This window comes from Artemia sp. Qi Xiang Cuo, chromosome 9 (genome assembly GCF_049724085.1).
Source record: "Artemia sp. Qi Xiang Cuo chromosome 9, ASM4972408v1, whole genome shotgun sequence".
NCBI classification, from domain to species: domain Eukaryota; kingdom Metazoa; phylum Arthropoda; class Branchiopoda; order Anostraca; family Artemiidae; genus Artemia; species Artemia sp. Qi Xiang Cuo.
In genome coordinates, this window is record NC_142802.1 from 51,059,411 (window position 1) to 51,085,341 (window position 25,931).

The 25,931-nt window shown below is 33.9% G+C and overlaps 2 protein-coding genes across 2 annotated transcripts in view; both read left to right on the plus strand.

Moving 5' to 3' along the window:
* The first annotated feature begins 5,555 nt into the window (after positions 1-5,555).
* The window catches only part of LOC148948770 (histone-arginine methyltransferase CARMER-like), a 48,892-nt gene continuing 28,516 nt past the window's right edge, over positions 5,556-25,931 (plus strand). The window contains exons 1-4 of the mRNA XM_089094085.1: positions 5,556-5,798; positions 7,207-7,406; positions 10,019-10,299; positions 17,185-17,357. Of these exons, the coding sequence (XP_088950211.1) occupies positions 7,329-7,406; positions 10,019-10,299; positions 17,185-17,357 (532 nt within the window). The 5' untranslated portion in view covers positions 5,556-5,798; positions 7,207-7,328. The remainder of the gene's footprint in view (positions 5,799-7,206; positions 7,407-10,018; positions 10,300-17,184; positions 17,358-25,931) is intronic.
* LOC148948771 (histone H2B-like) lies at positions 14,610-14,991 on the plus strand. The gene has a single exon (XM_089094526.1). The coding sequence runs from the start codon at positions 14,620-14,622 to the stop codon at positions 14,989-14,991; it is 372 nt and encodes a 123-aa protein (XP_088950652.1). The 5' UTR covers positions 14,610-14,619.

The following is a 25,931-nucleotide window of genomic DNA, read 5'->3' on the forward strand; positions in this document are numbered from 1 at the left end:
TCAAAATCCCGTTTTTTAGAGTTTCGGTTACCATTAAGCCGGGTCGCTCCTTACTTACAGTTCGTTACCACGAACTGTTTGATAACCATGCTGACTACTGCTGATAAGTGAGTTGGCCTCAAGATGGTTAATGATCAAGATGGTTACCCTCTAGGTTATATCAGTCTTAGGCTATTTCTTTTCTTAAATAGGAAATTATCAGTCCTTTTTCTTTTCTTAATTCGTTTCTTTCCAACAATAGGCAGAGTTATAGATGAGTTTTTTTCTATCTTGTAAAATAGCAGGTAGGTAGGAAAATGAGATTATCAGGAATGAATTTAGGGTGTAATATAGGCTAGACTATATCCTTGGGAGGTTTTTTTAAGAGACAGGCAATGTAAACTTTGACAGAAATTATCTACCTTAATTTTGGCTGTTTAGCTTATTGATTTCTTTGGGTCTAAGTTTTGAAAGCACAATTTTTATTGTGACTACAGAATTTGAAGTTATATCAAGGATCAAGAAAGGATCAAGGATCATTCAATACTCTATGAACACAATCAAGAAAGGCTCAAAATGCTCTTTTAGTGCCTTTTTTGGTCAATATTTATCAAATCATATTATTGAGTTTCAAATTAAGTGAATATACCATTCCATGCCTTTTTTAGGCTTTTTACAAATATAATAATCATTTTTGTCAGAAATCGATTTTACCCTTCCCCCCCCCCTGTTTATACAATTCAGGGTATATATTTGCAGATTAGGGGGGTGGGGGTAAATTTTATTTCTAATGTAAATGAGAGGTAAGTATAAACTCCCCCCCCCTAATGTGCAAATATAGGTTAATATCTACAAAATCAAATTATTGAGTTATGAATAAAGTGAACACACCATTTGATGCATTTTTTTGCTTATTACAAATATAATAGGCATTTCAATTGGAAATTACTTACCGCCCCCCCCCCCCTATCGAGGCAATACATACCCTCCCCCGTAATGGGCCTAGCTAGGGGGGGGGGGCTGAAACTTATCTCCAATAGAAATGCTTATTATATTCGTAATCAGCATAAAAAAAGGCATCAGATATTGACCCAAATATATACCCTGAATTGGTATATATAAGGGTAGGGGCTAAAATTTATTCCCAACAAAAATGATTATTATACTTGTAAAGAGCATAAAAAAAGGCATCAAGTGGTATATTCACTTTATTCATAACTCAATAATATGATTTGGTAAATATTTACCCTTTCAGGAATGGGTCTACAGGCTAAAGAATGTCCCGGCAAGGTATTTTGAAGTACCTACTTCCACTCCTTCTCCCTCTAGAGTGTTCTGAAATTTGTCTACATGAAAGGTCTATAACTATTGAAATTTTGGCAAAACAACATTATACCTTAATTTTCAGTTATCAGTTTCTTTTTTTCTGGCTTTAGTTCTGGAAATGCAATTCCTGTTATTTGAGTAGAATTTTAAGCCATATCACTGTTATTTTTTTTTCACAATTTAGGAAATGTATTTGCATATCTTTAAAACCTTATAAATTGGGACTGAACAAAGTTGTGAAACTGAAAACAATTTTGTTGTACTTCATTTTAAGCAGAAGATCTATTTAGCAAGGTTTCACTTTTGTAAAACACAGATTTTTAAAGGTCATTAAAGGCCAGGACCCTCCAGTGGGAGAAGAAGTGGAGGTAGGTACTTCAAAATGTCTTCCCAAGACATACTTTAGATTGTAGACCCATCAATGAAAGTTTCATTTTACTATTTTATTTTGGAGCATCACACATACAAGAAGTAAAATAAGACACTCAGTATTTGGATTGCTAATCACTGTTTCAACAGTGTACTATAGAATCTTTATTATACCACATAGAATGTGGATTGTTAACCATTAGATTGGTCTAAAATTTCTTTGGGGGCTTACTAGAATAGACATCTTTGAGTTTATCATTATAATAATCAGAAGCTGCTTTTCTGATTTTTTTTTTCTTAGGAACTTCTTTTGACTATTATCCTCAGTAATTCGCTGTTGAAAAAATTGATTTTTTTTTCTTATATATTTTTTAAAAGACTCAGTAACATAAAGCTTATGTGTAGAACACGTTTTAATTTTTTCTCAGGAAAGTGGGATTCATAATGACTCCTCAATAAATTTTGGAGGGACAAAGCCATACAGTCAGCGTCATTTTTTTGATGCACAGTAGACCAATTTTCAGTAGTAATCCAAGAGTCAAAATTCTAGAGTCCTGAGTCAATAAGAGGTCTATAAGTGGTTTCAGTTATAGAAAAATGAAGGTAATTTTAGCCAGTGGAGCTAGGAGAAGGCTAAAGTGGTAACTACTCCCTAGAGGACGTAGATTGGAGACGGGTTTGTGTACTGGGAAAACTTTTGGTTGAGCCGCTTATGGCTACCTTGCGCCGCTTATGACTCACCATTTGTAATGGGGGGGGGGGTATGGTAAATGTGTTTATAACAGGGGTAGAAAAATAACCGTGCAACTCCTTATGGGAGAAAATGAAATATGTAAATATAGTAGGTTAGAAGTTCTCCGACCATTAATCTAGGAGTGTAACCACGCTTCTTTGGGTCATCTCGTTGCTGATTACCTCTAAAATTATGTAGAAATCAGATTCCTTGGGAACGCTACCAATGGAGTACAATTGAACTAGTTAGCCCTATGATGCGAGATACAGACCTATAGTAAGAATGAACACAAATAGAAAAGTAATAGGTTTATTAGACTTGCATTTCAGGCATAGAACAATGTACGAATTCAGAATGATTATTTCATGATTGTTCATGGAATAGTAGTGTCATAATAATCCCGAAAAAAACTTTTCATTACTATATAACACAACTCCTGATTCTTTGCCCTAAGAGCTATTTCACGATTGGCCTAACTATTGTTGGAGGGCTCCCTACGTTATCATTATGCTGACAAAACTAAGTCCATTATGTTGACTGACTACCCAATATTTTTTTTGCAATATTTTGATCATTAAGTGCGCACATTCCTAAGAGAAATTCTAAACTTTGTATAAAACAATGTCGTATGATTTTTGTCAAGTATTCTTGCGAAATTCAAAACCATCTCATTTGCTTTGTAATGCTATTCAACCCGCAGCTTTTTGTGCTTGTTACATCTGTCAAGTCTTTATTGTTCTGTAATACAAAGAGAATGGAATTCGACGGAGTATTACAAAGTATGCTCAAAATTCATCAAGCTGGTATACGAAAATTAATCATCTTTTACTTGGAACTTTTAAAGGGACATTTAAAAGATGAAAAGGTTAAGGTTGAGAGTAAAATGCAGTTTTTCTTTTGTTGATTGGAATCTAGACTCAAGTTTGAAACGGGACTTAAACTCAATTAGGGGGATTTTACTTTAGATCGGAAGTATTTTCGGAAGGAAACAACTTTATTTTTTATATTTTAAATATATATCACATATTACATGCGGTACATATTACCCTTCCCATTATTTAATGACGTCCCGTCATTAGGGCTTGCTTGCCCTTGGGTTTTAAAGTATTTCGAAATTTATTCACTATTTTTCTTATAAACTTTAATTGATTTAGTGTTATTTTATACCTTGTTTAAGCTTAATCGGGAGCTCTTAAAAAAAATTTATGTTTTACATTTCTTATTTTATTACATATCCTTTTCTAAGGTTCCTCTACCGGACTCAGATTATCTATGGTTACGGTATAGCTACAACAAAAAGATTTTTTTGTTTTTTTTTCTACATCTAACACTAATAATTTCTAAATTTCCAACCTTATCAAACATTATCATGGGAAATGTTTTATATTGTCAGGACTTTTCTGCTATTACTATAAGATTTTTTTTGAAAATTCACCTTTTAAAATTTTTTATTTTACGCTAACTATGGGATAATTACCTTTCCTATCTATGCTAAATTAATGGAATAGTACGACAATACTACACATAACTCTATCTAAGCAATTAGCAATGCATATACATATACGAACGATTTAAAATACACTATGTTATGTTCACCACGTTCAGTGGTAAACATTAAAACACTTTCACGGGTAATGTTCGTCATGTAATACTAATGATAAGTTGTCAAAATTGCTAAGCTATCAAAATTAATAAAATGTGATACATGTGAATTAACGCCTACTTCACCACCTTACGTGGCTCTTAGTGTACTCACTCCTTCTGTCGTAGATTATGGTCCTTCACTCTTTTCACCTTGTGCAAAAAAAATTTAAAGCACTTACAATACAGTTTCTTTACGGAATAGTTTGGGCATGGCTTGGCTCATCTTGACGAAGGGTTCTCATTCATTTGTCAACCAGGAATCGATACTTTCAGGTACAGGTGTGTGGGAATTTTAGTTCATCTTTGCCTGCCACCTTAGGATTGTTCATAGTGTTCTTATCACTGATGGGTTCATCACTGGAGTTGTATTGTGGATGGATGGGTTAATACTCTTCTTAGCGTTTTGTTCTTGGGATATTTTAAAGTACATGCATTTTATCGTATAAAATTGTTCGTTCATGCACTTAGAGATTATATTTCTCTTATGAAATTGTTCATCCATGGCTTGTATCTATTGAACCTGCAGTTATTCCTTGATTAATAAAGGGGGGATTGATGTTGTATTAGGAATGGATCGATATCAAATTTTTAGTGTTTCCTTCAACACATTGTCTTAGACTTATGGGAGGAGTATATTGTTATTCAGGGGTTATTCACTGGGATTACTTTTGGTTTCTATAATTCAATGGTGGGTTTCCAGGTCCATTTTTCAGAAACACTGTCGTAAAATTTACGGGATGACAGAGATTAGGCTTTTTCTACCATTTTTCTTCTCAGGATTTAACATGTGAATCTATGACATGTCAATGGATTGGCTTATGAAATATCATAACTATTCAGTTATGTGGTATATGGGTCCATAGGGATTATCGACGGTGATAATTATGCATATACATCTTCTTCGGTTGATAGGGTTCTCGGGATTGTTTTGTTTATATAGTTCACTAAAGCACTGGACACTGGGATTTAAAAGATAGTTTTACCTGATACATAATATGGTGTCTGATCGAGGAAACAACGATCAAAAAGGTAGCGCCAATTTTTGTTCTAGCTTCGTTGTCTGGAATTCATTGTGAGTACTCTTTGTTGGTTGAGGGATGATGAAGATAGATGTTAAATGGTTGTATCTGAGTTTGATTACGTATTGTAATGATCGATTTCCAATAGGTCATTCCAATTCCTGTAATAAAAATAACGAGGCAGAATCACACGTTCATTAAAATCGAGTAGTTATAGTATGTAATAAGTAATACAATTGGGTACATTTAATGGTGAACGTTACGCTACAAGACATCGTTACACCAATACACTTATAATATTACATATATTGATTTAAACAAAACTATGTTATTATCATGTTGTTTTCAAATATATAGAATTCCCATTGGTAAATCTAAAACATAGAAGTTTATTCTACGCTTATTTAGAAAAACGACGATATAAGAGATTAATTCCTTTAACTTGAAGAGAGGTCTCTTGAAGAGATCAGTTCAGTTTTAGTTCTCATTCAGTGAACATCTAAAAAGTGGATTATATATATGACTGAAATTGTGAAATACATGATCCAACATTCAATTAGTTTGACTTGTGAAATATATAGCCCGTAAAATTTTTCGAGAAGTTTATTATCTTTGGATTTTGCTGAGAAGTTCACTCAGAATTGTTGTTAGCCGTGGCATTATTAACGGCGGCTTAGCTAATTGCGCGCTTTGAGTCAGCGTGGATTAAATAATTAACTCTTAAACAGGTATGCCTTTCTATTTTAAGTAGCTAGTAATTACCATCAAGATGACAGAATCAACAGAAGCCCAGCTACAGATTTTAGAGAAATGAAATGAAATGTCGATAGAGCTTAAAAAACTTGAACCCTTGTGCGAAAAGGTAGAAAAACTATCTATGGAATTTTCGTCAATTTTGGAATCTCTAAATAAGAAAAATTGTGAAGTGGAAAAAACATCGGAAAATACAGAAGTTCGTGAGCTTAAAATGGAAATTTCAAAGAACAAAAAGATAATGAATAGAATCGAGGTGGATCAATGTGTAATGTGATACTCTACAATTTTGACCCAAAGATAAGGGGTTCTAGTCTAAAAGAGGACATTCTTGGATGCTTAAATGAAATAGTAAGAGGTGCCAGGTTTATGCAGACAGATATTAAAGATGTTTTTCGTTTACCTTCAAACCAGAAAGTTAAACCAGTTGTGATTAAATTAGCGTCTATGGAATTAAAAAAATCCATATTTACTTCGGCTGCACCTTTCAAAAAGTTTCATTTGTCAGTAGCCCCAGATTATACTTCTTCAGATTTATTGGCACGGAGCAAGTTGATACCAATTTTGGAAGCCGCGCGTACAGAAGGCCATTTGCGTCCAAAGCTGAGGGGTGTGAGACTTTTCGTGGGGGACAAGATTTTTGCGTACGATAGTGAATTGGGTAAAGTGAAAGAAGTTTATCGAGAACAACGGAAGGTTATAGCAGTAGAGGAAATAAGAACCCATGATCATCAGAGTTCCGATTTAAATCGTAATATTCACACGGGTAATGAAGTAATGGTCAATGAAAGCTCACTAAGTAACGAAGGATCAAAATCAGTCACGGTAGGGATAGCAAATGAAGTTCAAAAAGAAAAACGCATGAGTGTTGAGGTATCTAGCCCTAATGTTGATTCTAAAGAATCAGCATTAGGGCTAGGCCCCCCCTCCTCAGAACATGAAAATCTAATTTAAATTACGTTCACATTCGTGGCTAGTTAAGATTTACTTCTCTTGACACAGGTTTGGCGCTTACGTGTAACAAGGTGGAGCTGAGAATCTTGCTCTAAGGTCTGCAAATCTGCATGGATGACTTCAAGAAGTTCTTCCTTCCGGAGGCTTCTTTAATCAGTACACTTATCATCCGCTTATAAGAGTGGTATCCAGGGAGTGTAGGGGGCACTAATTTTTACCCCTCCATTTTAATTTTGTCTGCCATGTAAAAACGTAGCTAAAATGCATTTACACTGAATTTTTATTTGTTTTTAATATATCTTTGTTTATTATGCATTTGGATGAATTGGACTTGTTGGCACTTACACGCTTTTGTTATTTATTATATTTTCAGATAATACCAAACAATTGTTGGTACCAGATGTAACTGTAGGCCTATGTCTTTTTTAGATGCAGCAAGACAAGATGGAACAACTACCTAACAACTGCCAAAATTCAAGACGCTGTATCTAACAAACTTTCTAGACTTCAAGGATAAAGTAATTCTGGATGTCTGTGCAGGCATCGGAATAATGTCTATATATGCTGCTCAGGCTGGAGCCAAGAAGGTGGTGGCTTTGGAAGCCAGTTCCTTGGCCCATCTTGCTGAAGTGATTTTTTTTTGTTTATATATACTATTATGCGCATGTCTCCTGGTAGATAAATGTCCGCGAGCCTTTCAAAATTCTCTATGATATGGATATTTCTCTTTCTCTGTTTGTTTGTCTGTCTGTCTGTCTGTCTCTTCTGTCTCTGTCTCTCTCTCTCTCTCTCTATATCTCTATATATCTCTCTCCCTCTCTCTCTCTCTCTCTATCAGATCTCTCTTACTCTCTGTCTCTCTCTCTCTCTCTCTCTCTCTCTCTCTCTCTCTCTCTCTCTCTCTCTATCTCTCTCTCTCTCTCTCTCTGTCTCTCTCTCTCTCTCTCTCTCTCTCTCTCTCTTTTTCCTTTCTCTCTCTCTCTCTGCTTTCGACTTCTGAAGGAAAAGACTAAAGACTCTTCTTACCCCTTTGCAATATATAATGGGGGTCTCCCCAACCCACTGGCAGATCCAGGGGGCGAGGGGTGCTCCCCCAACATAGTCTAAAGTAGTGTAATTTAATTAACCAACGCAAGTTTGCGTTAATTAAACTTGCTCCTAACGCACATTTATCAGATCAACCTATTTTACCCTCCCCCCCCCCAAAAAAAAAAATATCCTGGATCTGCCACTGCCTCAACCCTAATTTAATCCTGAAACTTGAATAAAATATGATTGGGTTTGATTTTATCATGGATTTGAGCACTCAGAAATGCCGTTTTCCAAACTGATTCCTACATATGCGCTTGCGAATGTTAAAAAGTAACTGCACGATTTTAATTTGAAGTTGGTAGGCCCTAAAAACAGAAAAAAGGTAAATAGGATGAGGATAAAAATTAGTTGAAAGACGATACAAAGACGTTACAGGTTCTGATTCTACTTCGTTCCTGATTCTGATTCCTAGCAAACATTAGTGTACCATATTTTAGGCATATTTTGTCTACAAAAATGATTATTTTGGGGATTACTTGTCCACAATTGTGGCACCTAACTTCCCTCATCCGTTTCTACTAAATCCAGATTTATCCGCCTGTAAACTTATTAAGTAAATACCAGTTAAGCCTTGTCTGTTTTCGTTTGATGCACCCAAAAAATTACCTAATTACATCAGAAGCCCAATCGATTCAAAACAGTCTAAAAGTCTTTTAAATATAGTCCTTAAACATTGAATTAGAATCTATACAAACTTAAGTGTTTTAACTGATTGTTGTTTGAAAGCAGATAATGATATACTGGTATTAATAAAGATAGTTTTTACTCTTTGCAATTTGTTTCTTCTTCATTAATGGAAAAATCCACGTTTTTGCTGGCATACACAAGAAAAATTTAATAATTTTTAAACACACTCACCAATAACATAAAAATAACTAAAAACAAAAATACACCACACTCCTTCACCTGATCACTTCCAAAATAAACAAGTACCTCCCAACAACCCTACTTCCTCCCTATCACCCTAATCTTCCATCCACCCCATTAATTCCCTACTGCTCTCCAGCCAACCATTGCTCTCCCCCAATGAACAAAAAAACAAAATTTAACCATTATTTGATTATTATTCTTTAAATTTCTTTTAAACTCGAAGGAGTGTTAGCTACTCTAGTGCCCACTGGAAGAGAAGTCCAGACTTCAGTTCTAAGAAACTGCAATTGAAATCCCGATCTTGTGTTACTCCAAGTTTAACCACCAAATTTTTAGTAATCCTCATATAATATTCTTGGATACGGTAATCTTGGTCAGAACGGTAATGTCACAAAAAAACACTTGAGACTAGGTTATGCCGGCGCTGGTAAACGAAAACTGCCGCTTGATAATTACGTAGTTGCCCCATGTAGAGTAAACTCAAAAGAAGGATTTGTATCATTCATATTTTTGACGTACGTGCCTTTAATTTTCACGATTTTAGTTTGAAGAATCTAGGCTCTTCTAAAATTGTTTTAAAAACTACTGCTGCAGATCATACAGCCATATTAAATGTATGGGTAAACATTGAGTGACAAATCATTCGTAGAATCTGCTAACAAAATTGTTGAAATTGCTTAGAAATAAATCATTCGTTTAATCAGGTATTAGAATTTGGAATAAAATAATATGCAGCCATACCTAAACACGGTTGATATATGCTAGTGGGGTATTTCTAGATGTTAATCGATACTATTTTTTTTCTTTATGTTGATTAAGTTATTAAGTTGAACTAGAAAATATAGTGAATGTAAGGTTTGCAGAAAATATCTAACCCACGATATTTTGCTATAATTATTTTGAAAATAATGATTAACTAGTTATCCAAGAGATGCAGATGTACATAGTGCAGATTAACTGAGGTATATTTGAGACATAGGGAATTTCGAGGAAATATTTGCAATATTTTTGATACAGGTCGTATGGTCCCGTCTTAGTGATTAGGACATAGCTGGGAACTTAAATAAATTAAAAGTAAATTACCAAAATATACCATTGGGTAAGTTATACGATTTTCCAAACTTACCCAATAATATACTACATTGTCCTTTTATCATGCTAGAACAAAATAATAAAAAACACAATGACTTTAAATAGTAAACAGTAAACCAATTATTTCAAATTTTTCTTTTTTATTCCTTATCAATGCTCAATTTGAAGACGTTGATTTCCTTTTTAGACATTACTTAAGAGCAATGGATTTGATAAAAAAGTTTTCTTGATAAAATGTGAAATCGACGACTTGGAACCAGAAGACGACAACGAGGAACAATTTGATCTCATAATGTCATCATCAACGGGACAAATGCTGGTAGATCAAGGCCATATAAGAAATTTTCTAAATGCAAAAAAATGGCTAAAACCAGGTGGGAAAATGTTCCCAACAAAAGGATGTATATATGTTGCACCTTTCAGTGATATATTTTTGTACCAGGAACAGCTGGCCAAGACTGAATTTTGGTAAGTTATAGCCTTTTTAAATGGAAACTCGATTTGAAACGCGCGGTTAAATTATGTGGCGTGGGATGGGGTGGCATGAGCACCGCGGATAATCGAATTCCGTGAATAATCCACATATTAGAAAAAAGGGGTTTTAGGGACATAGAAAGACAAAGCTACGCTTACTAAAGCGTGAATTTGAATTAAAAAAACGAGAACAAGTAATAAATGCAATGCTATTATAGTAATCGATCCAAAAAAGAAGAACAAATCATAGTATTATTTACACTTTTAATGTATGCAAAAGAAAATCAAAGTCCTAATTAACTTTCTGAAAATTCTTACTCATTCGTGCTTGTTTTTTGTCACATAACTTTTTTTTTATTTGAGAATTTTCTGCAAAACGAGTTTATCTTCTAATAGCACGTCACTATCTTGTTCTAAATAATCAAGGAGACAGATGGCGTGTTTCAATGCCTCATCATGAGTTATCCAATTTTCTGTAGTCGGTTCGTCGTCTTCCTCTCCTAGTGTCTCATCGTCTGCTTCTGTACCTCTTGCTCTGTTTGAAATTTGTTCATCGGTGAGGTCTTCGAAGCCAGGGTCATGGTGTCGCAGTTCATCCAATTGACAATATTTCTTTCATCTATGTTTTGCTCTCCAGGAACATCTCTCACCCTTTCAGCCACGTCTTCTTTGTCATCTTCTGCTGCTAAATTATCGTTAAAAACTTTTTCCATTCTTGGCAACAGTTTTCTCCATGACCTCGAAAGAGTAGATAATTTTACTAAATTCCATGCAGCTGCTACTTCATATATATACTATCCAATATAATAATTTTTTTCCAAAAATCACAAAGATCGTATCCCTTGTTGATCATTTTCTTTTTATCAAATTCGACCTGTAAATTTCCTTTGTTGCCGCTATTACACCTTGATCCATCGGCTGAATGAGTGCAGTCACATTAGGCAGTAAAAACTTAACGATAATTTGTCCATCAGCTGACTTTAAAACTTCTGCGGGATGACTTCTGGCACTATCTACTAGAAGGACAACCTTTATTGGCATATTTTTGAGCTGAGATACTCTCAAACCTCAGGAATGAAATGCTTTTCAAACCAATATTGAAAAATTGTTTTATTCATCCATGCTTTGGTTTGGCTGTAGTAATGCCATGGCATATTTTCAGGTCTAGTGCCTTTAAACGAACGTGGCCATTTGGCTTTTCTAATAACAACTAATTTTAGCTTATGCTGTCCTGATACCTTACCACAGCTAAGTATAATAATTTTTCCTTGCTTGACTTATGTCTCGCTACATTGCAGTCGGACTCGAAAGTGAGAGAACAAGTTGGTAAACATTTTCAGTACAGCCCTGACTCATCCGCATCGTAAATCTGGTCCAGTGGATAACTATTTTTTGTTATAAATTCTGCAAGGTCTATTTAAATAGACAGCCTTTTGGAGTCTTATTAAAAAGGCTGCATCTATAGCCTTTTGGATGCTGCTGAATTTCTCGCTGTGTAGTCCAACCTCACGTATACCATGGTACTGTTTAAATCTAGTTAGCCATCTTGAGGAAGCATCAAATTCCCCTTGCAACCCAAGCAGTTCAAAAAATGTTTTGCCATTGGAGAAATTAATGGTCCTGATATGGGCGTATTATCACTTCGAATCTAGCATACTTATTCAAGTAATGCTGCATCCAAAACTTCAAATGTTGAGCCCTTCGTTGTCTTCTTTTTCTCATTGAAGATGAACTGTCCGACAATGATGAAAATGAAATTAATTTGTCCTTTTGTTTAGCAATAATCGATCCCATATATAAATAAAAAAATTATAATGAAGAAAAAAATCGAGAGTTTCTAACCAGTGGGGAAAGGGGGAAAGGTATGCGTAAGTTTCGGTCGAGACATCCGCTCAACAATCCTCAGCAAAAAGGGAAGAAATAATGAGAAAGAAAACGTGGACAGGGGTGCCCAGGACAATTTAAAAAGATGAAAAATCTTCAAATATTGTGTGTTGTCCTGAGGACTTTCATGTGCCTTTTTTACTTTTTGTTGCCTTTTTTGCACTGAGGACCGTTGAGCGGTGGACTCGATCGAAATGTGTGTGTACTATGCTTCCTTTTTTCATTGGCTGGAACTATCTTCGTTGTTTTGTTTCTCCTTATTTATTTATTAGTGCTTAGCCAGTGTTGTCTCAAAAATCGTTGATAATTTATTAATTTGGGGGCATTACGACCTACATTTTCATCAGGCCAAGATTCATTATGACTTATTTCTCTCTCTCATCCTGGCCCTGGTGTATACAAAGGGACAACATACACAACCAGTTGAAAGTTAGCGGCATTGAAAAAAGTTGATGGCGATAAGTCGTGAATCCAATGGAAAGTAAAGTTGGCTTGTTAGACAAACTAGTGAAATTATCAGAAATATTGACTGTAAATAAAATACTTGAAAATTGACCACGTTTCCATAATCATAATCAATGTTTTTCATTTTTCGATGCGTTTCGGTCGTTGAATGCGTGGTAATGAATGCATTTCAGTGCATGGTTTTCAAAAATACTTCCTTTCTTGAAGCTATTGACTATAAAAGGAAAAAAACAGTTAAATTTGAAGATGTATAAAGGTTGTGAGTGTAATGATTCGAATTTAACATTAAAACTCACCAGAATAAAAAAACAGTAACACTTTCCACTAGCAGACTGAATTTACTAAAACTAAAAAACTGAAAAATATTAGAAAAACCGCAAATACTTTCCAATAGAAGACTGAATTTGCTAAAACTGAAAAGAAACTGAAAAACACAAAAAAAAAACTAAGAGAGAAAATGAGATAATAAATGAAAAATAAGAATAAAAACATATGAGAAAACGAGGATTTTTTCAGCCAGTGGCAAAACATGAAGACAAAGAATAAGCAAATATTTCGACAAGGACCTCCGCTAGGTCGTCCTCAGTGCTAAAAAAAAAAAAAAAAAAAAAAAAAAAAAAAAAAAAAAAAAAAAAAATCTAACCTTTTGAAGTTTACCCGACAAAAAGCGAGCAGGCACTAAATAAAAAACCAGGCAGGAATCAATGAAAAAGAATTTACCAAACAGATTAAGCAAGAATGTTTTGCCTTGCAATAGTTTTAGCTTGTCTGCAATTTCGGTTTTCATTAGATATGCACAGACAAACAACCCTAAGGTACATTCAAAGGCGAGACGTGTTTTTAACAAAATATATATCCCAGTATATAAAAAAAAATAAACAGTATAAAATGAATGTAATGCTTCATTTAATTGCTTTTTCTAAGTGTTAAGTGTTTTTTATTCAATGACCGTTTTCCCAAGCATTAAGTACTATTATTAGGTTAATACTTCTAGGTTAATACTGTTACATTAACCATAGTATATTAGGTTAATACTGTTTCATTTATGTTATTTTACTGTGTTCATGGCTATCTATCTTATCTATCTATTTTATCACTTATCTATCTGTCTATCTAATGTGCAGAATAGTTGTACCAAACACAATTTGCATGCAGACCCGCTCTACTTTACCCCCCCCCCTCCCTCTAATGTGCAAATCTATAGCCCAATTTTATTTTTGAATTAACGACGAAACTAGCGAAAAAACCGGTGTGTTCTTGAATTTTACACAGCGTGAACTTGAGTGAGTGGCACATAATACACAAGTACCAAAACTCCTTCCCCCTACGGAAATTAAAAAATAAACTCAAATAAAATTCTCAAATTTGGAAAGCCTCATTTTCCACGTGGGGTATTTCCTGTGGGAGGTATTTTCCGGGGGGGGGGGGGGGGGGTAATACCGGGATATATATATATATATATATATATATATATATATATATATATATATATATATATATATATATATATATATATATATATATATATATATATATATATATATATATATATATATATATATATATATATATATATATATATATATATATATATATATATATATATATATATATATATAAATAATTTCTTAGACCACACTGCTTTTCCATTTACAAAAAATTAAAAAAGAAAAAACGGGTTTTAATTTCTATAAAGCAGTGAATACAAAACACTTAATTAAACAAAAATACTCCGAATATTTCGGCCCCACATCTGGGAGCCTTTCTCAACGGAAAAAAAAATTCTTACATCAACATAAAAAACATACTAAACAAACAAAAGAAAAAATATAAATAAATAGGAAAAGAAAACTCACATATTAAATAAACAATTTCATTTACTGGCGTATAAACAAAATCGAATGCTTATATTGATTGGAACACGCCTTCTCAAAGAATATAAATTTTGTCAAGAGTTCATTCAATATGGCTCCAAAAACTTCAGGAAAAGCAGCAAAGAAAGCTGGTAAGGCGTCAAAAAACATCACTAAAACTGATAAGAAAAGGAAACGAAAGAGGAAGGAAAGCTACGCCATTTACATTTACAAAGTTCTCAAGCAAGCGCACCCCGACATCAGTGTTCCTAGCAAGGCAATGAGCATCATGAATAGCTTTGTCAATGATATCTTTGAAAGGATTGCCGCGGAAGCCTCTCGTCTAGCTCACTACAACAACAGGTCCACCATCACTAGCAGAGAGGTTCAAACTGCTTTGAGGCTACTCCTACCCGGGGAACTTGCCAAGCACGCTGTTAGTGAAGGCACTAAAGCTTTAACAAAATACACAAGCTCCAATTAAGGGATTTTTCCCGAATTTTACCGCCCAATCTGCCGGGCCCTCCCAAACTGAGTATACAAAATTCCATGCTCTTGTGGTAAATTTTATGTGGGAAGAACACAACAGATTATAGAAAATAGGCTACAGCAACACAAGAATGCCATAGATTGCGCTATAAAACAAAACAAAACACCAGAAACGTTTGAGTCAGCTGTTGCAGAACATCTTTATAATTTTCCTCATCACAGTATTTTATTTGATCAAACAAAAATAGTAGTTACGTCTGTAGAACTTTTACAAAGCTTCAGGGAAATTATAGAAATAAAAAAGATAATATATGGAGGTATTAGTATCAATAGAGATGAAGGGGATTTTAGGATCAATTCAATTTATAATAGTTTAATTAAAAACCAGGTAAAATTTTCAACCAGTACTATTTTTAATAATAGTTCGGATACGAATGATGACCTTGCGGACAAAGGTCAGACTGGGTTAAATGTTGGGAAAGGTAAACGAACTGCAGCTAAGCTTGCAAGCAAACGAATCTGTTCAATTTATAATTCAAACATTGGGTGATGAACCTGTGAGTTCTATTTAGAGGTTAGGGGCCGGGGGTTAGCTGACCTTTTTTGTTTTAGTTTAAGTATAAATATATTCTCATTTTTTGATAGATTTCCATTTATATTCTGTGAGAAGGCGTGTTCCAATCAATATAAGCATTCGTTTTTGTTTGTACGCCAGTGAATGGAATTGTTTATTTAATATGTGAGTTTTCTTTTCCTATTTATTTATATTTTTTCTTTTGTTTGTTTAGTATTTTTTTTATGTTGATGTAAGAATTTTTTTTCCGTTGGGAAAGGCTCCCGGATGTGGGGCCGAAATATTCGGAGTATTTTTTGTTTAATTAAGTGTTTTGTATTCACTGCTTTATAGAAATTAAAACCCGTTTTTCTTGTTTAATTTTATATATATATATATATATATATATATATATATATATATATATATATATATATATATATATATATATATATATATATATATATATATATATATATATATATTTTTTTTTTATATATATATATATATATATATATATATATATATATATATATATATATATATATATATATATATATATATATATATATATATATATATATAGATCCAGCAGGTCCAATTCCTTTTTTATGACGGCAAATTCTGTCCAGTAGGTCCAGTTTCCTTTTTTACGGTAGTTCCAAGCCACATCGCCCTATCCAGCACCTCCAATTCTTTTTTTTTAATGACGGCTAATCCTATCTAGCTGTTCCAATTCCTTTTTTCGACCACAAATCCTATCCAGCAGGTGCTTGTAAATGTAAATTTTTCAAGTAATTTACCTGATCTTGTGTGGCTATTTTTATTAAGCCCTCTCTGAAATTTAGTCATACTTTTCACCCACCAAAATCAATTAGATCTCTTCGTATGTTTTGGGGTATGGGTGTGTATATTGTGCAGCATGGGGTCCAATTCTTTCATGAAATCCACTATTTGAATATCTAAATTCTTGATGACATGTCTTGGCCTATAATTACTTTTGCATTACCTTAGGATCTTTCCATATAAAACCTATGAACAGTCTACATAATAATTTGATAGGCATGGGAAATGTTTTTTTCTGTATGTGGGACAAAATGGCTTTTTATTTGAATACTCTTTGCTTTTTGACATGTAGTCTTGACGCAACTATCTTAATGCGAGCAAAACAATATAGGTAAATTCCAATTGCAAACCGTGTTGTCAAGCTAAAAACATTCAGTGGTCACTGCCATTTGAATTAGAGCTGATATCCGGTTGAAAGAGAAATTGCCTAATTTTTCTGTAGGAGATTTCTTGAAAAAAAATTCTTTGCATTATTAACGCTGGAAAGAAGAAATTACTAGCATTTTTACTACTTTTACTAGTTACTTTTACTACAGTTTTACTAACGCATAAATAGAAATGTTTTTGGTTTAGCACAGTTTAGAGGGAAAGGGAAATTGGATTCCTGAAAATCTTATCTAAAACAGAAATGACCTGACCTGAACGTTTATTTTTAGTGTTTTTTTTTTTCGTTCGGCCATGAGAAATACATCTGTGGAGGTGCTTTGACTCCTATCATAACCATATGCTGAGGAAGCTGAATAGCTGGTTCAATTATTTGTTCTTGAACTTAATAGACAGTCTTTTAAGGTCCCAAGAGGATTACATTGGTATAGATCTAAGGAGTTTACAGTCTACTGCATTTAGAGAAATTTTTGGACAGCCAATCGTGGATACATTTGACATCGATATATGTGTAGCTAATTCTGTTAGACACGAGGTGGATTTCTTGACTGCGAAAGAATCGGACATACACTTAATCGGTAAGAAAAATGTTTTTATCTTCTGTATTTCGACAATAGCTTGTGAAGGACATCAGTTATTTTATTATTATTCTTTGCTTCTAAAAGCTTCTACAACATCCAGCAAATTCAGAAGACCTTCATAACTAGATTAAATTTAAAAAAAAACAAAAACTCAGTGTGAAATTACATGTTATCATATGTCTAGCCCAAATGAGATTGAATAAAAAAAAAACTTTTTTTTTCAACTAAAAGTAAGGAGCAACATTAAAACTTAAAGCGAACAGAAATTATTACGTATATGAGGGGGGGTCGCTCCTCCTCAACACCTCGCTCTTTACGCTAAAGTTTGACAGTACTTTTAAAAAAAACTTCTTATTGTTCTAATTAAAAGAACATAGTGTTTAAGGAATCATGCTTAAAGAATTAACAACAAAAGCAAGAAGAACAACAGGGAAATCTTTTTGCGACACAGTGGAGATAATTTGAATGAATATTTTGGTCCTGTGTCCAAGGGCCGTCCTCAGCAAGACAAAAATATATAAAAGAAAAAAGAATCGCAGCAACATGCGACCAATAAAACAAAAAATTAAAAGAAAAAATTTTCAAAGCAGTCCTAGCATCCTTTTTCAGCGAAGTTCAACCAGGACTGATAAAAAGTAAGTTAAAACAAGGCGATTCAAAGAGATGAAATAAAAATAATTTAAAAACATGTTCTTATTGATAATCCATGCATGTTAAACTATCATTAATTTTACGGGAATGTCTTTTCAGTTTACAGTTAATTACACTATTAATAAATAAAATAGGATACCCATTTCCAAAAAGTATGTCCTTGAATTTCTGCTGTGACGTGGAAATCAGAACAAATGGGACACGATCGACGAGGGATATTACCACTGCTTCTTTAACTTGTGGGGAGTGGTTTGATTTAAAATGCAAATATCTATTATTTTGTGTTGGTTTTCTATAAATAGTAAAATTGAGTCTATCGAAGCTACGAATAACTAACACTAGAATGGGATTTTATTTGCGATTTCAATTTCTAAAGTAAACTGTAAATTTCTATCGTATGTATTAAGGTGATCTAAAAAACCCTTAAGCTCCTTTTCCCCATAGTTCCAGAGTGAAATTACGTCATCCATGTAGCGTCCCCAAAAGATATGTTTCAAAAAATACGAATCTAATGCCCAATTTTCAATATCCTCCACATAAATATTCGCCAGTAACCCGGAGAGGGGCACGCCCATCGCTAAGCCATTAATTTGTTGGTAAAAAGATTAATAGATTCCGAAATACTTTGAGAAGGCTACTTTTTACGGAGTTGAACCTAGGTCACTAGGACTTGATAGTATATTCCTGCTGTTGAAGATTCTATTAAGTGAATATTCTCTTTTATTTTATTTTTTAATAACTGTTCAGATACTGCGACATCAATATTTTTATACATTGAAACAATGTCAAAGCTACTTATAATTTTATTTTCTGAGATATTTACGTTTTTCAACTAAATCTACCGAATTACTTATATAGGATTTTTGAGAGTAAAGCAAAGGTTTAAAGGCTGTACATAACCATTTCCCAATATTGGATGTGGGGGCTTTCGTACAAGCTACTATGGGCCTTAAAGGAATGCCTTGCTTGTGTAATTTTGGTAGACCATAAAACTTTGGGCAAAAACTACCGCGGGGGAAAAATCTATCATATAGTTGTGTAGTAATTTTACCATTTTGTTTTAAACTTTTTAATTCATTTATAATTTTGTTTACAAATTGATCTGTGTGATCGCGGGTTATAGTTGTATATGTTGTCTCGTCATTTAGATGAGAATAAATTTTTGTGTCGTAATCTGTCGTATCCATGACAACCAGAGAATTGCTTTTATCTGCTTTAGTTAAAAGAGCAACACAAAATAATTTTTTAATAATTTTTAAAATAATTTTATAATTCCTAGATGTGTTAGTTATTCGTAGCTTCGATAAACTCAATTTTACTATTTATAGAAAACCAACACAAAATAATAGATATTTGCATTTTAAATCAAACCACTCCCCACAAGTTAAAGAAGCAGTGGTAATATCCCTCGTCGATCGTGCCCCAAACATTTTTTTCGATTCCCACATCACAGCAGAAATTCAAGGACATCCTTTTTTGGAAATCGGTATCCTATTTTATTTATTAATAGTGTAATTAACTGTAAACTGAAAAGACATTCCCGTAAAATTAATGATAGTTTAACATGTGAGGTTTCTGACAAGCCCTTAAACATAATTTACCTCCCCTGCATCCCAAAAATCACTACAAATCTTAAAAAGTTTGCACAAAAAATAATATATATGTAGTATTCCGAAATAATTTTAAAATCATAAATTTTCTAAATTCTGATAAAGATAAAAACCCAGTTACTTGCCAAAAAGGGGTCTATCAAATACCATGCGATTCCGGCAAATATTATGTAGGTAGAACACACCAGAATTTAGAAAAGCGCATACAACAGCATAAAGATAATATAGTCAAAGCTCTAACTTCTAATATCTCCACTGTTTCATTTGATTTTGCATTAGGGAGCCATATTTTTGAAAATCCTAGCCACAATATACTTTTTGATGGATCCGTCCTTATTAGCCCTGACCTAGGCATAAAGCAGGTAGTCCGAGAATCAATTGAAATCAGACTTAAGATTAATAATAATATTTCCTTAAATAGGGACTTGGGGGAATATACACTAAATGCTCTATACACAAATTTGATTAAAAATGATCTTACAAAATATTTTAAAAAACCAATAGACATTAACACAGAACCGATCATAAAAAGACCTTTGAGGTTAGCTGCCATAAAAGCTGGATTAGCAATAAGAACGTGTTTTTAAATTATTTTTCTTTCATCTCTTTGAATCGCCTTGTTTTAACTTACTTTTTATCAGTCCTGGTTGAACTTCGCTGAAGTAAGGATGCTAGGACTGCTTTGAATTTTTTTTTTTTTTTTTTTGGTTTTATTGGTCGCACGTTGCTGTGAGTCCTTTTTCTTTTATATATTTTTGTCTTACTTGAACCTGGTGATGACAGGCACAGGTCCTGTCGAAATTATTGTTAAAAGATAACACAATACCTGACATTCATAGCTTAGGTAAGCTTATTACCATTATCATAGACATAACTGAGCATGAAGATATATTCCATTAAAATTGAATTTTTGACTTTTTGTTTCTAATTTATAAGTTAATATGTTTTCATAGGTTTACTTATAGGTCAGTTTCATTTTGATTGTCCTTGGTAGTTAAGGGTAAAGTGGTCCGTAGCAAAATTTCTGTTCGAATGAGCCCCCTAGCGATATTCTAGGGCCACTTGGTTAATACGATCACCCCTGTGAAAAACAAACAACAAACACTTATCCGTGATCTTTCTTATGGCAAAAAATACAAAATTCCACTTTTCTGTGGATAGGAGATTTATATCTCTACAGCAGGGTTCTCTGATACGCTGAATTGGATGATGTGATTTTCATTAAGATTCTACGACTTTTAAGGGGTGTTTTCCAATTTTTTTTTCCAAAAATTAGGCAAATTTTCTCAGGCCCGTAACTTTTGATGATTCTTTATTATAATATAGCTATAAATTACACAATTTTACACATTTTCTATTGGCGGGGAGCAGAGCTCGTATACCAACGAGAAAAAAAAAACAGAAACAAAAACAATACAGCATATTAACGAAGATTTGGATCATTTTTTCGGAGATTTTGAACGAAGATTTGGACCATTTTCTCCGAAAGGGCTCGATGCTCTCTGATTTAAGGGACAAATACTTACATGGGATTGTTTTACTGCTTCCTGGTATTTTCCAAAAGTTAGTAATCCAACCACAATATTTCGTATTGGTGCGTACATACAGAAGGGATTAGAAAGAAGGAAACGTTTTTACAATTAATTATTATTAGTTATATGGAATTACATTTATTTTCTCGATAAATTACCTTAAGGTATTTTTGCTATGTATCATGTTAATGTCTGTTTTGTAACTTGTTCTGTTGTGATTTCTTTATTTTTCGTAAATTTTTGTGTGTATATGGCTCTTGTGCTTTGGAAATACACGATCTATCCATCTATCTATATCTATCTATTACTCAAACAAACACAACTATTCTTGCCTGAATTTCTTATTAAAGAAATACCTTCGGCATGCCACCCCAACCTACCGCCAACACACGTTCATTCGAGACAATGCTAGCATTATAATACCAATTATCAGGCTACAGTGGGCAGGGAGTGCAGAAAGATCATATCCAAACAAATCACAAAGTAATAACTTAATAAATACAAGACACCATCCACCACCAAAATAAACTTTAATTTTTAAAGCATTGAATGAGCGACGTTCGGAGCCGATACATAATGGCAGTAAGCGGCAACGTTACATCTATAGATGCGACAAACTTCGACCAAATCAACTGTATACTGCACTGTAAATCTTCACCTTTCACATTTTGGAAAATGGAGTAATAGACGAGACCCAGATCGAGTAGAAATGAACATTATGGGGCATAAAGAACAAATATTTTTATCAAAGTTGATTTGATAAAAATATTTAGGAAGAGCTCCACGGTTGAATTGAACATTTAAAAAAAAAATAAAGAAGACTGGACACTAAGACTCACCGGAAGAATATCCACAATATTATATAAGGATTAAGTAATTAGCTTATTTATCAAAAGAGAAGTAGACAATAGAAAAGACTTAGGACACGAGCGACATTATTCTGTATCTTTTGAAGTGGAAAATGATAAGACTTAAACGTATTTAGGTAAACCAATCCAACATATTCAAAATGAGATTGTTCTAAAGTAAAACAAAGTGACTTCGGTGCAGAGTTAGGAACTAAGTTTTTCAACTCTTTGATATTACCGACGGCCCATGATCCTTTCGCACGAACAACATTGATTTGATCCTTCCATGAAATCACCATACCTAGATAACGAATACTTCTCAGTCTTTCAATGGACGATAAACCATCTTTAAGCATGACGCAAATGTTAGTTAGTTTTGGAAAACTGCACCCAACTCTACAATAAATAATAAGTTTAGTTTTTCTTATTAAGCATAAGTTTATTGTCATCAATCTATTTTGAATTACGACTGTCGGCATGGGAAATGTTTGTGTGAAGCTCATTTGAATATTTACCGCACACAGAAGCAGCTGAATCATCAACAAACTGTGTATCTAGGGAAGATGAAACTGTTCAAAATACAGATCGTTAATATAAGAAAAGAAAACAGGGCTCATAATCGGCTCGGTCGTCATCGGCTGGTGTCCCTCAGGGACACCTTTCTGTCAGAAAGATATGATTTTACTAAATCCCATGCTTTCCCAGGAACCCCCTAATAAATAACCTTAGAAATTAATACTTCAAATGAGAAATTGAGTCGAACGCTTTTTGAATATCTGGGCTTCAAGGAATTTTTCCTTTGTCAAGACAATCCCTCACAAAATGGTTAATAATGATGATAAGATGATCAGTCCTATGTCCCTTTCGAAACCCAAATTGGTGCTTTGAAAACAAAAAAAAAAGTCTCAATACCAGGCACAACAATTTTTAAAGGTTAGAAAAAACCGTCAAACGCTTCAGAATTGCCACTCTTCATAAATGTAATAATGTTCATCACCTCAGATTCAGTAACTGGAGACTGGAACACTGATTTGTCTAACGGCGATGACAGGTACTTACGGTGGGAATCATAATCTGAGAATGGTGATGATAAATTTGCTGTTATTTCTCCATTACTAACAAAATCATGACTTAAGAGTAGAATGCGCCTTCTGGATTTGCTCGGAGGTATAGCAATTTCTACATTATTCTATAGAAGCTCTACGTGTTTTCAAAGAGATTCAGAGCTCCCTCACATATTGGAATTTGAGGGTCGATAAGGTGAAATTATGTCAGTATTTTAGTTTTTCTAAACCAGTATTGCCTATAACTCAATTTACGTAGACAATGAGCGATATTAATTAATGTTTTGAATAATAGGAGTGTGAATGATTCTAATTAGTGATTGGATTGTATGAAGGTGGAGAAAAAAAAAGTATTATGAAATTATGTCACTATTCTAGTTTTTCTAAACCAGTATTGCCTATAACTTAATTTACGTAGACATTGAACGATATTAATTAATGTTTTGAATAATAGGAGTGTGAATGATTCTAATTAGTGATTGGATTGTATGAAGGTGGAGAAAAAAAGGATTATGAAATTATGTCACTATTCTAGTTTTTCTAAACCAGTATTGCCTATAACTTAATTTACGTAGACAATGAACAATATTAATTAATGTTTTGAATCATAGGATTGTGAATGATTCTAGTTAGTGATTGGATTGTATCAGTGGAGAAAAAAGGATTAAACCGTTAACCTCGAAGGAGTTGTTAACTCAGGTAATTTGTTATAAATTTGAAACATCATCTGTCTATGAAAACTGCTATCGATGATAGTATGACATTTTGACTTGACCTAGCTTTACATTTCCGATGTGGTCTGTATAATACACAAGTTATGTTTGATAAGTATTGTCAATTTAAAATAGGATCTAACGTTCCCTTCGTTCCCCCCATTTTTGAGGGCAGGGGAGGGGTAAATTTTGGAGGGAAAACAAAAAATACTCATAATCTAAAATAACCGGGTTCTGCCTAAAGGGGAAGGCTCAATGACCCTTCTTTCCCCCATTTCTGAGGGCAGGGGAGGGGAGGGGTCAATTTTGGAGGAAAAACCAAAAATGCTCAGAATTGAAAATAAACGGGATCTCCCTCAAGGGAAAGGCTCAAAGACCCTTCGTTCCCACATTTCTGAGGCCAGGGGAGGGAGAGGGGGAGTCAATTTCAGAGGAAAAACCAAAAATACTCAGAATCGAAAATAAACGGGATATGTCTCATGGGCAAGGCTCAGATGTCCTTCGTTCCTCCATTTCTGTGAGGCAGGAGAGGGATGGGGTCAATTTTGGAAGAAAAACCAAAAATACTCATAATCGAAAATAAACGGGAATCTGCCTCAAGGGGAAGGCTCAGAGGCCCTTCGTTCCCCCATTTCTGAGGGGCAGGAGAGGTGGGGCGTCAATTTTGGAGGGAAAACCAAAAATAATCAGAATCGAAAATAAATGAGATCTGCCTCAAGGGGAAGACTCAGAGGCCCTTTGTTCCCACATTTCTGAGGGCAGGGGAGGGAGCGGGGGAGTCAATTTCAGAGGGAAAACCAAACATACTCAGAATCGAAAATAATCAGGATCTGTCTCATGGGCAAAGCTCAGAGGTCCTTCGTTCCTTCATTTCTGAGGGGCAGGAGAGGGTGGGGGTCAATTTTGGAAGGAAAACCAAAAATACTCAGAATCGAACATAAATGAGATCTGCCTCAAGGGGACGACTCAGAGGCCCTTCGTTTCCACATTTCTGAGGGCAGGGGAGGGGGGAGGTTAATTTTGGAGGGAAAACAAAAAATGCTCAGAATCGAAAATAAAGCATGATCTGCCTCACGGGGAAGGCCCAGAGGTCCTTCGTTCCCCCATTTCTGTGGGCAGGGGGAGGGGGGCCAATTTGGGAGGAAAGATCAAAAATCCTCTGAATCGAAAATATATGGGATCTGCCTCAAGGGGAAGGCTCAGTTGATTTTTTGTCGTGTTACTTAGGTAATAAACGAACATTTAGTATTTTTTTCTAATTTAAGTGTTTTCTTAAGAAAATGGCCCATCTTTAACAAATATAGCCTTAGCTAGTTAAAACTGTGTATTAATTCTTCATTTTTTGTTGTGTTACTTAGATAATAATGGAATATTTATTATTTTTTCTAATGCAAGTGTTTTCTTAATAAAATGGTCCATCTGTAACCAATACAGTCTTAGCTAGTTAAAACTGCACATAAATTCTTGATTTTTTGTCCTGTTACTTAGGTAATAATGGAAAATTTAGTATTTTTTCTAATGTAAGTGTTTTCTTAAGAAAATGGCCCATCTTTAACAAATATAGCCTTAGCTAGTTAAAACTGCGCATAAATTTTTGATATTTTGTCGTGTTACTTAGGTAATAATGGGGCAATTAGTTTTTTTTGTCTAATGTAAGTTTTTTCTTAAGAAAATGGCCCATCTTTAACAAATATAGACTTAGCTAGTTAAAACTGCGGATAAATTCTTGATTTTTTGTCGTGTTACTTAGGTAATAATTGAACATTTAGTATTTTGTCTAATGTAAGTGTTTTCTTAATAAAATGTTCCATATGTATCAAATATATCCTTAGCTAGTTAAAACTTCGCATAAATTCTTGATTTTTTTTGGTCGTGTTACTTAGGTAATAATGGAACATTTAGTATTTTTTTTTCTAATGTAGGTGTTTTTTAAGAAAATGGCCCATCTTTAACGAATATAGCCTTAGCTAATTAAAAATGCGCATAAATTATTGATTTTTTGTCGTGTTGCTTAGGTAATAATAAAACATTTAGTATTTTTTCTAATGTAAGTGTTTTCTTAAGAAAATGGCCCATCTTTAACAAATATAGCCTTAGCTAGTTAAAACTGCGCATAAATTCTTGATTTTTTGTCGTGTTACTTAGGTAATAAT

Bases quoted from the DNA above. Each gene is read 5' to 3' on its own strand.
- LOC148948771 (XM_089094526.1), top strand. From the start codon at position 14,620: ATGGCTCCAAAAACTTCAGGAAAAGCAGCAAAGAAAGCTGGTAAGGCG.